Source organism: Gopherus evgoodei, chromosome 18 (genome assembly GCF_007399415.2).
Source record: "Gopherus evgoodei ecotype Sinaloan lineage chromosome 18, rGopEvg1_v1.p, whole genome shotgun sequence".
Classification (NCBI taxonomy): Eukaryota; Metazoa; Chordata; order Testudines; family Testudinidae; genus Gopherus; species Gopherus evgoodei.
The window spans coordinates 21,103,071-21,117,079 of NC_044339.1; the positions used below are offsets into that span (position 1 = coordinate 21,103,071).

General features: G+C 44.4%; 1 protein-coding gene across 8 annotated transcripts in view; it reads right to left on the reverse strand.

The window, feature by feature from the left end:
• Positions 1-14,009, reverse strand: part of ACOT7 (acyl-CoA thioesterase 7) — a 99,320-nt gene that overhangs the window by 17,175 nt on the left and 68,136 nt on the right. For all 8 annotated transcript variants that reach the window (XM_030537573.1, XM_030537577.1, XM_030537571.1 and 5 more), the window contains one exon: positions 2,568-2,752. In XM_030537573.1, coding sequence (XP_030393433.1) covers positions 2,568-2,752 — 185 coding nt within the window. The remainder of the gene's footprint in view (positions 1-2,567; positions 2,753-14,009) is intronic.

The window sequence follows — 14,009 nt, forward strand, 5'->3', positions numbered from 1 at the left end:
GAAAGTGAATGAAGCCAAATTCAACAGATTCTCAAAATGTGAAACAATGTTAATTTAAATCTATTAATTTTGAAGGTTGGCAAGACAGATGCTTGCTTTGGAAACTCTTATTTATGCTTCTATTTTTCTGCTGAATAATTGAAGGAAAGAGTTCTTGTTGGACAACCAAACCCTAAGGGCAGCACACAGAATGCTAAAGTCTAAGATATTTGGTATTTAATGAACAAGAAAGGAGATGCTTGTAACCTTGAAGCAACTAGCGGAACATTTGTTTTTAGAAGAGACATGTATGGTAGTGCTGTTTAAAGGCTTTGTATTAAGTGTTTAACAAAGACAAACCTCCCCACAGCATCTCAAGTGAAAGGAACAGCTATAGACACTTTAAATCCCTTGGTGCTGCGGCAGCGATCATCCAAGGAGCTCTCGCACCTCTGGAGTCATCCAGATCACAACAGGAAAAATCAAACATTTGCGAAGGTATTTTGGGTCTTGCTCCCCAGAATTAGGGTTAGGAGCCATATCATCATTGCACCTGTGTGTTTGTACCACAGATGATCTGGTATCTATCAATGAGATGCAGGAGCACAGATGCAGGAATTCAGGTACAGGTGAGGTTTCCCCAAACTGCACCGGGGAAAAAGTCTGCCTTTGCTGTCCCATGACTCCGAGGGGGGATTTGCCCACTCCAGTATTTATAAAGCAGTCAGTGATAACCAGGAGAGAACATGGGAATGGAAGAATGCAGGACAAGAAGTGCAACATGTGGAAGTGATACGGCCAGTGATGTCCTGAACTCACTCAGTTATTGCTCCCCAAAGAAAAGCAGCAGTGACCCTACTGGCTCACTCCTAGTTCTCCCGCTCCGGACCAGCTGAATCACCCAGAGCACTGGGGACAATTACTCACTTGCCCTGTAAGGGTAGCATTTTCTGCCTTGGTAGCTATGGCAATTTTAAATAATAACAGTAGAATACAATGGTGTCAGTGCATTAACAGATCGGACAGACGTGGACAATTATCAAGGCTAAATGAAACAGTCACAGCAGGGCAAAAATGCAACACGGGACAGCAAGCAGACCACAGCAGCCAGAGTTTGGCAAGTTCACATGCCAGCAGGTAACTTGCATTCACATACCTGAGGGAGTGGTAACATTTAGGGTGTAGGACTGGGTTGGGCAAACTTTTTGGCCCTCAGGCCACATCTGGGTCTGGAAATTGTATGGCAGGCCATGAATGCCCACAAAATTGGGGTTGGGATGTGGGAAGGGGTGAGGGCTCTGGCTGGGGGTGCGGACTCAGGGATGGGGGTGGGGCTGGGGATGAGGGGTTTGGGAGGGTACTCCAGGCTGGGACCGAGGCTTTCAGAGGGCGGGAGGAGGTCAGGGATACAGGCTCCAGGCGGCAGTTACCTCAAGCAGCTCCTGGAAGCAGCAGCATGTCCCCTCTCCGGCTCCTATGCGGAGGCACAGCCAGGCAGCTGTGTGTGCTGCCCTGTTGGCGGATGCCAACCCTGCAGCTCCCATTGGCTGTGGTTCCTGGCCAATGGAAGCTGCAGGGGCTGTGCTTGGAGCAGGGGCAGCATGTGGAGCCCCCTGGCTACCCCTACGCATAGGAGCCGGAGAGGGATGTGCCGTTGCTTCTGGGAGCCGTGCAAAGCCACAGCATGCACAGACTGGGGCAAGCCCCAGAGCCCGCTCACCAGCGGGAGCTCAAGGGCAGGATTAAAATGTCTGACGGGCTGGATGAGACCAGCGGGCTGTAGTTTGCCCACCCCTGATGTTGGGAGAGAGTCGTCTGTAAATAGCCCCTTTCTTACCTTGCTATCCGGGGGCTCCAGAAGCTGCCCATCTGTGTGGGGTAGGAGTGGGTGACTACCTCGAGTTGGTTGTGAGTGAGAGATCCCCTTAAAGGTGGATCAAAACACACTGCAGACTCAGCACTGGAGACCTGCACAACCTTGGTGTGGCTCCTCTTGGCATAAGTATCAAGGCAGGACAGTTGCCTTTTGCCTCCCCTGGGCATCCAAACTGTGATAGTGAGGCAGCCTGCTGGGACATTTTTCTAGTGTACTCCTTGGTTTCCTAGCAATCACTGCGGCTAGTCAGCCAAAGCTGAATAAATGGCTCCAAATGTGGTCATATTCTATTGCTGATCTCCTGTGTTATTCTGTGGTAAAATTATAGGCTTAAGATGGGGAGATGCCAGAAAGGGCCTGTGGGCTTTTGACCAGCCCTGCTCAGTCCAGCACAAATACAAGTCTGACCAGAGTAGCTAAGAACAGGAAATATACAGGAAACATGACGCCCAATGACCAGGCAGACCCCATCCTCCCTAGCACCATGACTCCCTTGAAATATGGCTCATTCTAGGGATTCTAGCTTTCGCACAGGACTAGCCCAAATCACCCTTTCCAGGGCAGTGGGGGCGACCAGAAAGCACTTGGTAGTTCATTCTGTTGGTGAAGGGACTGTGACCTTACAATGAGTAATTATTCCTGTGCTGCTCCACAACCTGGAGCTTCACATTGCACAGCACAAAGGTTGAGCTTTTAAATGAAGAATTCTTACCACCAGCTGTGGAACAGGTACGGGCTTCCCCTCCTTGCTCAGGGATACATAGGTAAAGAATGCACTGACAGCTCGATATCTTTCTTTAGGCTCATCAACAAAAGGATCAGCATCAACAAAGACCTCTATCTCCATGGATTTATTGCTCGTGAAGGTCATGCGTCCAGAAATAGTAATGACACAACCTGCAAAACACAGATGGCTTGGTTAATCAGTGGCTCCTACAGTGGCAGCACGAAACAATAGCCATCCATTACTGAGACTGTTAAAGAACTATATTGCTAAATGGGCTAACAGGCTGGGTTAGCCATAACTGAAAGGCTAGATTGACTTTTTGTTACCTAACAAAAAAGGAACAACAAGTCTTGGAACATTTCTTTCCAACTGTGGATGTTAATTTTGTTTCCTTCTTTCTGGTTGTGGGAATTTCCACATTCCATGATGGCACTAGCCAGCTGAGAGAAGTAACTGATGCCTCGTCTAGCCAGGCAAACCCAGTCTCTATCTGGAATGCCTGCAAACAAATGCAAGTCAATCTAAAGTACTGTATCCTTTATAAGGTGTCAGCAGAACGAACACCTTTCACAACAGGCTCTCACTGCACACCGAGCACCTGTGTGAGCTAAGAGATGGAGATTTCTCCCACCACTGAAATGCATCCATCTCTCAGGCAGAACATGGCTGCTGCTCACACAAGAGCAACACAATACCAGTTTAGGACAGGAAATAAGGAATACAATTTACAATGGGAAGCTCAGGGGGGATTTAGAAAGGCAAGATATTTGGAATTTGGTCATATCAGGACAACTCCACTTACTGGAAGTGCCATAAGAACCACAAAGGACCACAAGAGATCAGAACTTTGGTTTTGTATCTTCTCTGTAATACAGCATTGCTTCCATCACCACGCTGGGGCGATGGCTCAGAGGGAGGAGTAGCACCAACTGAATCCCCAACACACCTTCCTGGAGCACCCAGCCAGGCAGTGCACTGCTAGCAACAGACCCCACTACACCTGTGAGATCAGACTGGATCAAAGCACAGGAGGTATGGAGTACGGCTGGAGGTGTCCCCACACTGACACCAGAGCAGAACAGACGTTAGCTACATAATTACATTTGTTTAAATGTGCCCAGCCCCTAATGTGCTGACCTGAAATGTAACAATTAATGCTAGGCACAGACACTACATGAAGTCCAGCTCCCCAGAGTTCAGGCCTAGAACTCAGGTGTTCCTGTTTCCCAGACCTGAGCTCAACCCATTAGACCACCCATATTGTGCTGAATACAGCCCTGAGGGCTCGCGCTAAAAGAGGAGATACAGGGTTTCTATACCAGGACTATGGATGGACTCCCCTACACACTTTAGGCCATGATTGACTTTCTCAAGCAATGAGCATGCACAATATGGCAACTTTCAGGGGCACATCCCCATGGAGAGGTCTAAAGTCCTTCTAACCCATCACCCCGAGAAAGTGTTCTGTTCTGAACACACTTCCCACATTAGAGAAGTTCCTGAAGAAACACTAATGTAGAGCAAAACAGAACAGGCAGAGTCTGTGGCAGACTCAGGAAATAGTCTCTAAGCGCTACGTAGATCTAACTCATTAGTCAGAATTAAAGGGTCGCAGCAGTCAGATCTTTCGGAAAAGTTCCAGTTCACCACAGAATCTGAACGTGGAGTGCTGCGGTGAGTCCCTCCGTTCAGTCTCCCACTGAGCTTGCCTCTCTGAGCATACTACTCATTCGTGTTGGCTTGGCCAAATGCAAATGCACTTCACATTTTTAATAATTCAACCTTTTTTTTTTTTTGAAGTGTGATTCCACTTTTATTTCAGTACAAAAATACCTTCTCTGCACCTTAAGTAGAAGAACCAATGCAGAGCATGACTAGCAATTTAGGAGACAAATAGTTAAGATAGGAGATGTGTAGAAAATCATTTACAGATAAATTCACCTAATGAGTTTTGATATCTAAAAGAAAAAACACAGCAGGCTCCCCATGCTAATCATTGCCATTATCTATCATTTGAAACCTACTTTATAAGTAGAAATGGATTCCAATATATTTCATTTATAACGGAAAGCAAATAGGGTCAAACTCCACAATGGAGATAATCACATTTTATCAGAACTGTTCCAGAGCAGCATAATACATACCAGACTGCAGTAATACAACTTAAAGAGCTCTCGGTGCTAATTTGGCTGCATGATAAACATACTGCAGGCCAGTTGTATTAGAATCTCTTTCTGGACTATGGGGCTCCTGTCTTAGCTTCTTTGTTTTCCTGGACTCCATTACATCCTGTTACTATAACATTTCTGTGCACATCTTGAGACCAAATGAAGGTAGGAACTGCCATATGAGAGCAGGCCATTGGTCCATAATATCCAGGATCCCACCACCAGCCACAGCCAGTAGCTGATGCCTCAGAGGAAGCCAAAGTCCAAACTGAACATGCGTTGTGCTTCACATGGGGGATCAAGCCAACTCTAACACATCCCACGGGGAAAGTACATCGCACTGCTCTCTCTTCCTTGGGTTCTGAGTCTGGACAGAGTGCCTTCAGGGTAAACCTAATCAGAAAGGGGAAACACTACAAGGATGGACACCACAGTCTTCAGCCACATGCCCCTTACCTAAAGGGAGAGACATCAACTTGCCTAAATCAAACGATTGTCAGGTATAAAGCCCAATGGAACCACACTGCAGAGTTTACAGCACCACAGTAACACTCAGAGCCTTTCACCAGGGAACAAGGACAATGTTTTGGGCACGTACGGCCCATTCCTTGTGCGTTGTGCCATGAAAGGGGAGGCACAAATTGCCACCTTATTTCTACCATGCTAAGGTGCTTCGGGGATTGCCGACTCATTTAGGTGTTCATGAAGTGCTTATTGAGCCTAGAACAGTGAACTCTCCACGGCTGTCACTGAGTTAATTCACCGCCAGCATGAAGAATCATACACGCTGACATGCCGAAAGGATATTTCGCTTTCAATACATGTCACTAACAATGGTCTCATTTAGGGATGTATATTCACTGCATTCTGGGTAGGATGTTACAGAAATCCCTCAACAGACAAATCACAGACATGGAGGGGAGGAACTTTGCTTTTTCAAAGGGTCAATCACACCAAAATGTTTGACACCAAACAAGTCCTGACGACAGCTAACCAAACCTTCATGGGGAGATACAATCCCATGAGTAGATTTCTTGTAATATTTGCTGCTTAAATGACCGTAGGCCTATAGGAAAGATTTTTCTCTGTGAATAAGGGATATAGTAAAGTTACATGTGTCTGGAGCTGCTGGATTAACATCAACATTTAATACAAACAATCAACTGCCAAACATTTCAAGACTGCCTGTATTCCATGACCAAGACTGCAAATAGTTGTAGGAGATCATGCATGTCAACACCACCTTGAAACCACCCACCGAGCTACACAATAAAGCACCATAAGTATGTTATTTTGATGGAAATCTGGAACTCCTCCAAAATAGTTACTATAAAAGATAGTAAACTATTCCAAAGGCATTCAAGAATGCATATGATCTCACTTCGGATTTGAACAAAGGAAACCTACAAAGCCATGGAATTAAGTCCTTACTTCCTGAAGGAAACATATCACAGACCTCACCATCTTCCACTCCAAGTGCAAGGCACACTTCTTAGCTGTCCTTCACCATGAGCACAGCACAACATGCACATGACGTATTTACCAAGTCAGAGCCCTACCAGTACAGAACACTCCACCACACACACAGTTCTCCCCCGGGGGAAGCTAAGGGAAAGCAAACCACCCCTAACAGAGGGCAACCATGTTGCTTGGTGAGCTGCTGGAGGCTCCTTGATGAGGTGGCTATAGACCCCACAGGGAACAGAATTACGCTGTCAGCAGTAGCAGCTGCATCAAGTCACACCTGGAAAAGGAGCAGCAGTGGAAACCGTGAAGTCTGCTTCTCTTCCAATGACACAACTGGAAAAATATTGACGGCACATCACCAGGTATCAATGCAAAGAAAAGAGTGCAGCTCTCCTCTCTAGCTGGCACAGTCAATCTTTGTGGAACATGCACACTATGTGCATGAGGAGATCTTTTATACTTCAACCGAAAAAACTCTGCTTGAGCCACAGGGGAGAAAACTTCATAATTTTCAGTGAATTCCTAAGTAAAAGCAAACTAGAGTGGACAACACGTTGACTCTTGCACTGAAAGAGCTGGACCCAAGTTGGACTCATGTGAAGCTTGTCAATGTAGTCATTACTTGAAAAATCATTAGTGTAAACCCTGTCAGTAGCAGAGCTGCCTCTCGAAGTTCATGTAATTTTAAACTCAGCTGTGAAAGCTGTCACCTCTAGTGAATCCCCGCTGGTTACGTGTCATTCTAGCACAAACAGGTCTCAGAAAGAAGGGGCAGAAACTAGCCACCTCTTTTTCCTTACCCTCAGTCAGGGAGACAGTCTCACATACAGAACAGCAGCACTGTTAATCAACTAAGCAATGCAAGCTCCACCCCAGACAGACAGTTATTTGGATAAAGAGGTGAAGAATGGAGAGTATGAACCCAGCAGCATCTCTCCCCCTTTTAGTTTGCTGGAATTCGATCTTTTTACATACCGATAGCCATCAGGATTCTAGGCTCAGTAGTATCCAGTTCTAAGGTCTCTCCACAAGACAGTCTCCAAAGGTAGCTGTGCAAACAAACCCTTCATTTTTGGTTCTCCAGCTAAATCCTGCTTTAACCTTCCCACCCATCTGGTATTTTCACTGCTTTAGGATCCCTTTGCAGCACTGCAAGCAGCATTTCTACTGAGACTGTAACAAGCAGTCCAAACAATGGATAATTCACAGTCCCACCGAACGCAGACAAGCCTTCTTGGGAACCCAGCCTCTCCCAACTGCTCCACTGTGAACCGTTAGACAAAATTCTCCATTTGTGACACTGGAATCATTTTCACAGCTGACAAGTCAAACATAGGACTGTGACCTAAGGTGGGGAATAAGCAGGAGCTGAACCTCTCAAAGCACTGAAAAATCATATGCTCCTGCAAATGGGCCTACTAAGGAAAAAAACAGGGAAGAAACAAAGCAGGCACTGTAGGAGGTAGAGACCCCTTCTGAACAAGATTTTAAGATTCCTCTGTGATGTTAATAATCTGGGATTTTATTGCTCTTACTGGAAAGCTTCTCTGCCTTCATTTTACTTATTATTATTTTTTTTTTTTATTATTACTCTGCACACTTTGCTCCTCCTTCAGCAAATCCCCTGCCTGTGCCAGGCTGCCCTAAATATTGCATGAATGAGTGACTCAGATGGGCGAGTCGTTTGACCAAAGCACCGTAAGCTTTTCAACTTGTGAAGAATATAGGATAATAAATAAAGCTGTGTCTCTCCCTGAGCACCCGGACTAATGGGCATTCCAGATAAGGCCTAGGCAGAACTGCCTGGATCCTGCACGAACCCAGGTATCTGGAAAAGTGGGGCCTGCTATGGAGGACAGGAGAGGGAGCACACCTTGGAGGTAGCGATGGGTGACGGAAAGGAAATGCTCCGCCAGACAATAAAAGACTAAAATAGTTTATTTACAGTTAAAAATCAAGCCCAGGCTCACAATATCAGCCAGCATTTCACAACTTCCTTTCTCAAGTCTCCAGAGCAAACTCCAGTGGCTCTTAGCATTTGTTACCTGCAGCCAGGTTGAAGGAGCATCAGTCTGAAATCTAGGATTTATATTTAAATAAGTTACAAGCACTTTCACTCCATGCATCTGAAGAAGTGAGCTTTTTACACACAGAAACTTATGCCCACATAAATCTGTTAGTTTTTAAGGTGCCACCAGACTCCTTGCTGTTTTTGTGGATACAGACGAACATGGCTACCCCCAGTACCAAGCAGTTTCTGGTACCTCACCAGTCTGACTCCGTCTGCCTAGCCTGTGCTTTTACAATAGATTTCCTAGGTTTTAAGAGATGTTTCTCTCTTCTCTATTGATGGATGACGAGACTCCTACAGGAAAAGGGAAACTACTGACCAGCTACCCCAGGGAGACGGTGAAACTGGCTACGCAAAGTGCTGCCAAATGCAGAGTAAACTGAAGAGAAATGTTTTTTGTTTAATCTCATCTATAGGAATCCTAGCTGTTAAGTGTAACAATAGTAGGTAAATAATTTGCAGAAAGAGGTGGGATTTCCCTGGGCGCTGTCCCTGTTCTATGTGACAACAGCTGGAATCTCTTGTAACATTCTCACTGCAAACCTCTCTTGCTCCTGGACTGAAACAGAGATACTTGCTGGCACACATGATACAGACTAGACAAGGAACAGGTTTCTTGAAGGGAGGGATGCTCACTGTCAGCATGGGGAAATCATTTAATCTGATCCAATGTGCTTCTGAAATGCCAATAGTTGTTGCTGCCTCGTGTCTCCTACTGCACTCCCAAAAACAGTGCACCAATTGGGCACATTTCTTTCAAGATTGGGTTGGGTTCACTCAGTCCACCCAACCAGAGGATCAGACATGTTAGAGGAATCTCTAAGAGATTTTCACATAGGGTCAAAAACTCAGCTGGCATCAATCAGCATAGCTCCAGTAGACCCAACAGAGAACAGAGCTATGACCTATTATCCAGCCCTAACCTTAGAGGTAGTATGCATAGGTGGTTATAGTTGTCACACCCTGGGAGCCAGGGGACTAGGTGCACATTCTAGCCATAGATTTTAGCTGCTTCAGTTCCACAAACTCTGTGCTCTGAGCTGCCATAATTTGCTATTAGATGGAACCTGGTACTTAGACATTGCATGGTGCAATGACAGATGACGTCTTGGAGCTAAGGAGCCCACAATTGCCTGCAGTTAGAGGTGTCAAGACTCTTCCCTTGAGTGTTAGATCAACAAACTCCCAATGTCGAAAACTCAACCCTGGCTCCTCTGACCAGCCACTCCTGCACAGACAAAGTCTGGATAAAGAGATGGGCCACGCATCATGACCTGCAGGTCAAAGCCAAGCCCTCTCTGACCAACAGGGAACAACAGTCAGGGTCCTTCCAATGAGAATGCCATGAGCCTCTAGTCACAACAGCACAAACAGAGAGCTGGGCTCTTCAACAACAGAGCCCAAATCTTGTATACTTTATAGACCAAAGTCAACGCTGTGAGTGATTAATTACCGTAATTACAGTAGTGCCCACACTAGACAGGTGCTGCTTAGACAGAGGAGAGACAGCTCTCCAGAGAGCTTATCTCAAAAACCAAAACTCAGACAGAAGGTAAGGGAAAGGGATGGATCATTCCAACAGAGCAATCAGTACAGGGACAGGCACATGCCATGTTAGTTTCATGAAAAAAAATTAAATGTCAGACTCATTTCCTTGCAAGCACCCAAATGGAAGCCAGCGCTGTCTACATGAAGTGTTCCATACAGCTCAACACTGAGCGAGCAAGTGGACATGTTCTGTAGTAGCCAAAGTGGCACCACGTACAGCATATTGCAGAAATCCCAACTGTACGTCAGAGAGAGCTGGACTGTGGTGGCAAAGTCCTCATCTCAGAGAAGTGATCCAACTTCCAGGCATGGAGAAATTATAAAGAGGCAGTTCAGGCCACTGCCACTACCTGCCGTACAATATGAAACCAGGGTTTCAAGAGACGTACTATTCCTATCAAATCCTCTAGATAGTTTCCCTAAATACCAGCATCATGTCTATGATATAGAAGGTCAGAAGACAGGTTTTCCAGGTTCTCTGTAGCTCTTGGAGACTTCCACAGTGCCCAACAAAGATATACTAAGACAAATTCAATCCCGGTGTAAGTGGGAGCAAATCTATTAACATGAATGGTACTGCAGTGCCTCTTACAGCAGGTTTGAATTCAGCCAACTGCTTTTATTGACCTGGCGCCACTGCACGGTCATTAATGTTCTCCATTTTAAGCACTGTGCAGCAACATGTGAAGAGAAAGCAATTGCTATGGCTCTGAAGGTCTCTTTAACCAGATGTCCCCTTTGGGAACTCCGGCTAGATTTTCCATGGAGAGACAGTATACCAAAGGGATGAAGCAGCAAAAAGAAAGAGTAAAAAACATTAACTAGCCCTGACCCTGGCCTGATGTTGTACATTACAGACCTAACAGCTCACTATTTAGACTAGATATGCGTCAAGCAATTCTGTCCCAGGAGTTGGCTATGAAACAGAACAAAGGAAACAAGACGGTTCTGTTTTCATGCCGGCACTCTTTCCATCTGAATTTACAGAAATTTTCCACTACGTCCAAACTGTTAATTGAGCTGGAACAGCCTGGGTTTTGGGAGACAGCTTCGCTCCACTCAGGGATGAGGAGATCTGACCCACATTTTCTCCTGTAAATGGCTTAAAAGCTATTTAATGAAATTTAACCTTCTGATTTTTTAAACATTCCTATGCAATTTCAGCACCTTAGGGAAAGGAAGTGCTTTTCTTTACATTTCAGATTTTAAACCAGCTGAAGCCAGAAGCAGAGCAAGTGATCTGTATACCAAGTTTACAGTTTGTAGCTTCATGCATTTCCCTTAAGGAAACACATTATAAAAACAGTGTGGAGCAAAAGTGATCTCTGAAAGAGCCACGATGCAGTAGTAGGAAAACAGAAGAAATGCCCAAGATGGGGTTGAGATTAAAGGTAATGTTTTCTAAAGAGAGGAATTTTTCTTTAATCATAAGAGTGTGTCCACAAGCACTTGGCCTAACTCTGGAAGCAAAACTCCCCTCAACTTAAACAGAAGCCCTCTCAGTCCTATAAGCTTAGGCCTGGGTTTTGTGGGAGGTTAAATAAGAGCTTCTTCTCATTTTCATGAGAATCCTGAGGGTGCTGCTGACTGGATGGGTCATGCCCTCCACATTGAGTTAGGGAAAGAGAAAGAGACAGTTGGCAACTTGGAGGTGATTTATATGGTGTCATTTAAGGACATCACTCAATGAAGGAAGCTACAGCAGAAGTCCTCATTTCCATTTTGATTTGACACATTAATTTACTAAAATCCAAGAAACCATGTTCAGTTGGCACCAACAAATCACAATGCACCAACCTAAAAAGGTTAATTTGCCCACATTTTGGGGAGAGGCAGAATATTCAGCTACTTCCATTCAGATGTAGAAGTGTATGTTAACATAAAAACATAAAAAGGGCCATACTCGGTTAGTCCAATGGTCCATCTAGCTCAGTATCCTGTCCCAACAGTGGATGGTGCCAGATGCTTCAGAGGGAATGAATAGAACAGGGCAATTATTGAGTGATCCATCCCATCGTTCAGTCCCAGCTTCTGGCAGTCAGAGGTTTAGGGACACCCAGGGCATAAGGCTGCATCCCTGACCATCTTGGCCTACAGCCATTGATGGACCTGTCCTCCAGGAACTTGATTCTTTGTTGAACCCACATACATTTTTTGCCTTCACAATGTTCACTAGCAACAAGTTCCACATGTTGACTGTGCATTATGTGAAATACTTCCTTATGTCTGTTTTAAATCTGCTGCCTATTAATTGGTTTTTGTGTTATGTGAAGGGATAAATAACAGTTCCCTATCAGCTTTCTCCACACCAGTCATGGCTTTATAGACCTCCACTATATCCCCCTGTATCATCTCTTTTCTAAGCTGAACAGTCCCAGTCTTTTTCATCTCTCCTCATATGAAAGCTGAGTAAGTTAATAGCAAAACTTTTACGACAGCACTTTGCACAAAAGTTCTATGGGGCATTAGGGGTTAAAAAAAGTTTTGTTCATTTTCAGTAAAGTTATTTCAAATTACTGTAGTTAATATTTATTTTTATATAAGCCATAATCGATCATGATGTACAGAATTAACATACATAGAGCTAGTAGACTAACCAGGCTATGAACAAAGTTTGTTTAGCACCATTAAATGAACATTTAGAAGTACACTCTCTCAGAATTAGCAATCAGAAACCGGTACACGGCATACTTAGATTACAGGTGTGGAGAGGCTGCGAAGCCTATAGATGCACACATTATAAATACCAGTTGGGATTCATGCACATCTGGCAAGAGGATAACAGGCTGCAGTTATTGCTATTTCTCTGTAGATCAGCACAGTCCATGTCATAAGCTGATATTTGGTATCTTTACTATGACAGCACTGTAGGATGCTGTTGCTGCACTGATCTGATGTACTTTGAGAGGATTCTGGGTCACATTAATTCCCCACACAGAAATGGCCCATGCACTCTAAGCTCTAACCTCAATGGTCAGATGATCTCATTCCAACACATTCAAGGGAGCTGGCTTCCTGCAGCCACTTAGGCACAGTAATAGCTCAGAGGAGAAAACCAAGACCACAAACTACTTTGTATTATGACCTTTGCCAAATGGACTAAAAGCTAGGCCAGGTCCCTTCATGTTTTTGGTCATTTGTGAAAAAAAACAACACTTCTCTGCAATCAACAAGACCCCTAGAAAAAACATTAGCAGAGAGTCTTCAGAACTCTTGGGTGAATATCGTCTTGTCCTGGACACTTATTACTGCTTAATTTATCATTTTTTCCCAAAACTTCCTCTATTGACACTTCAATTTGGGACGGTTGCTCAGATTTATCATCTAAAAAATTGCTCAGGTGTGTGAACCTCCCTCATGTCCTCTGCAATGAAGACTGATGGAAGATGTTGCACTGGCTTGTGACAGCAATCACCTTTCCATTTGAATTACTGCTGCTGTCCACAGAGACACTATAGAACAGGTTTTATAAAACAGCTTTATTCCAAGCAATCTGATTCTCCATTTGGTAGGGGAGAACCTGTAGGAGAGCCACTCATTGGTAACAGCATTTTCTTTGTGACCAGAAAGGCTCATCTAAATTAGGGTCGCATAACAAACTCTGGGCAGACTTTGATGGACATGCTTATTCGTTAGGCCAAATCCCCAAGTCTTTACTCAGGTGATGAAGTTTTGATTTCAGAAATGAGTAAGGACTTCATAATTTAGACTCTACCACAGTGGTAATTAGGACTTTAATTTATTAGTTTTTAAAACTAAGATTTGCTTGAGTTTGTCTCCAAAATTACTTTTCTGCATTGAAAAGAGTCTGTGTCCAAAGCAGCTCCTGTTGGAGGAATAATCCTATTACAATCCTGATTTTTAAATTCATTGCTGGAGAAAGTTCCTTACTCTATTGAAGTTCGTATTCATAAAGATTTCCTCTCAAAACCCCAGCACGATGCACTGTGTAAGTTCAGTCTGAAGGCATCTGCAAACTTTCCCTGGGATGTAACTAGCCAAATCATACTCTAATGACAGGAGTTTACTGTCTATTGCATGTTCCTTTCCACTCATTTTTAAAACACAACATTGGGTTTATCTGCATTGTTTTTATTGCAGGATATTTTAAACTCATTTTGGCTAGAACCCTAGAACCATTCAGTCTCTCCTGAGCAGCTGGATAAAATTTGC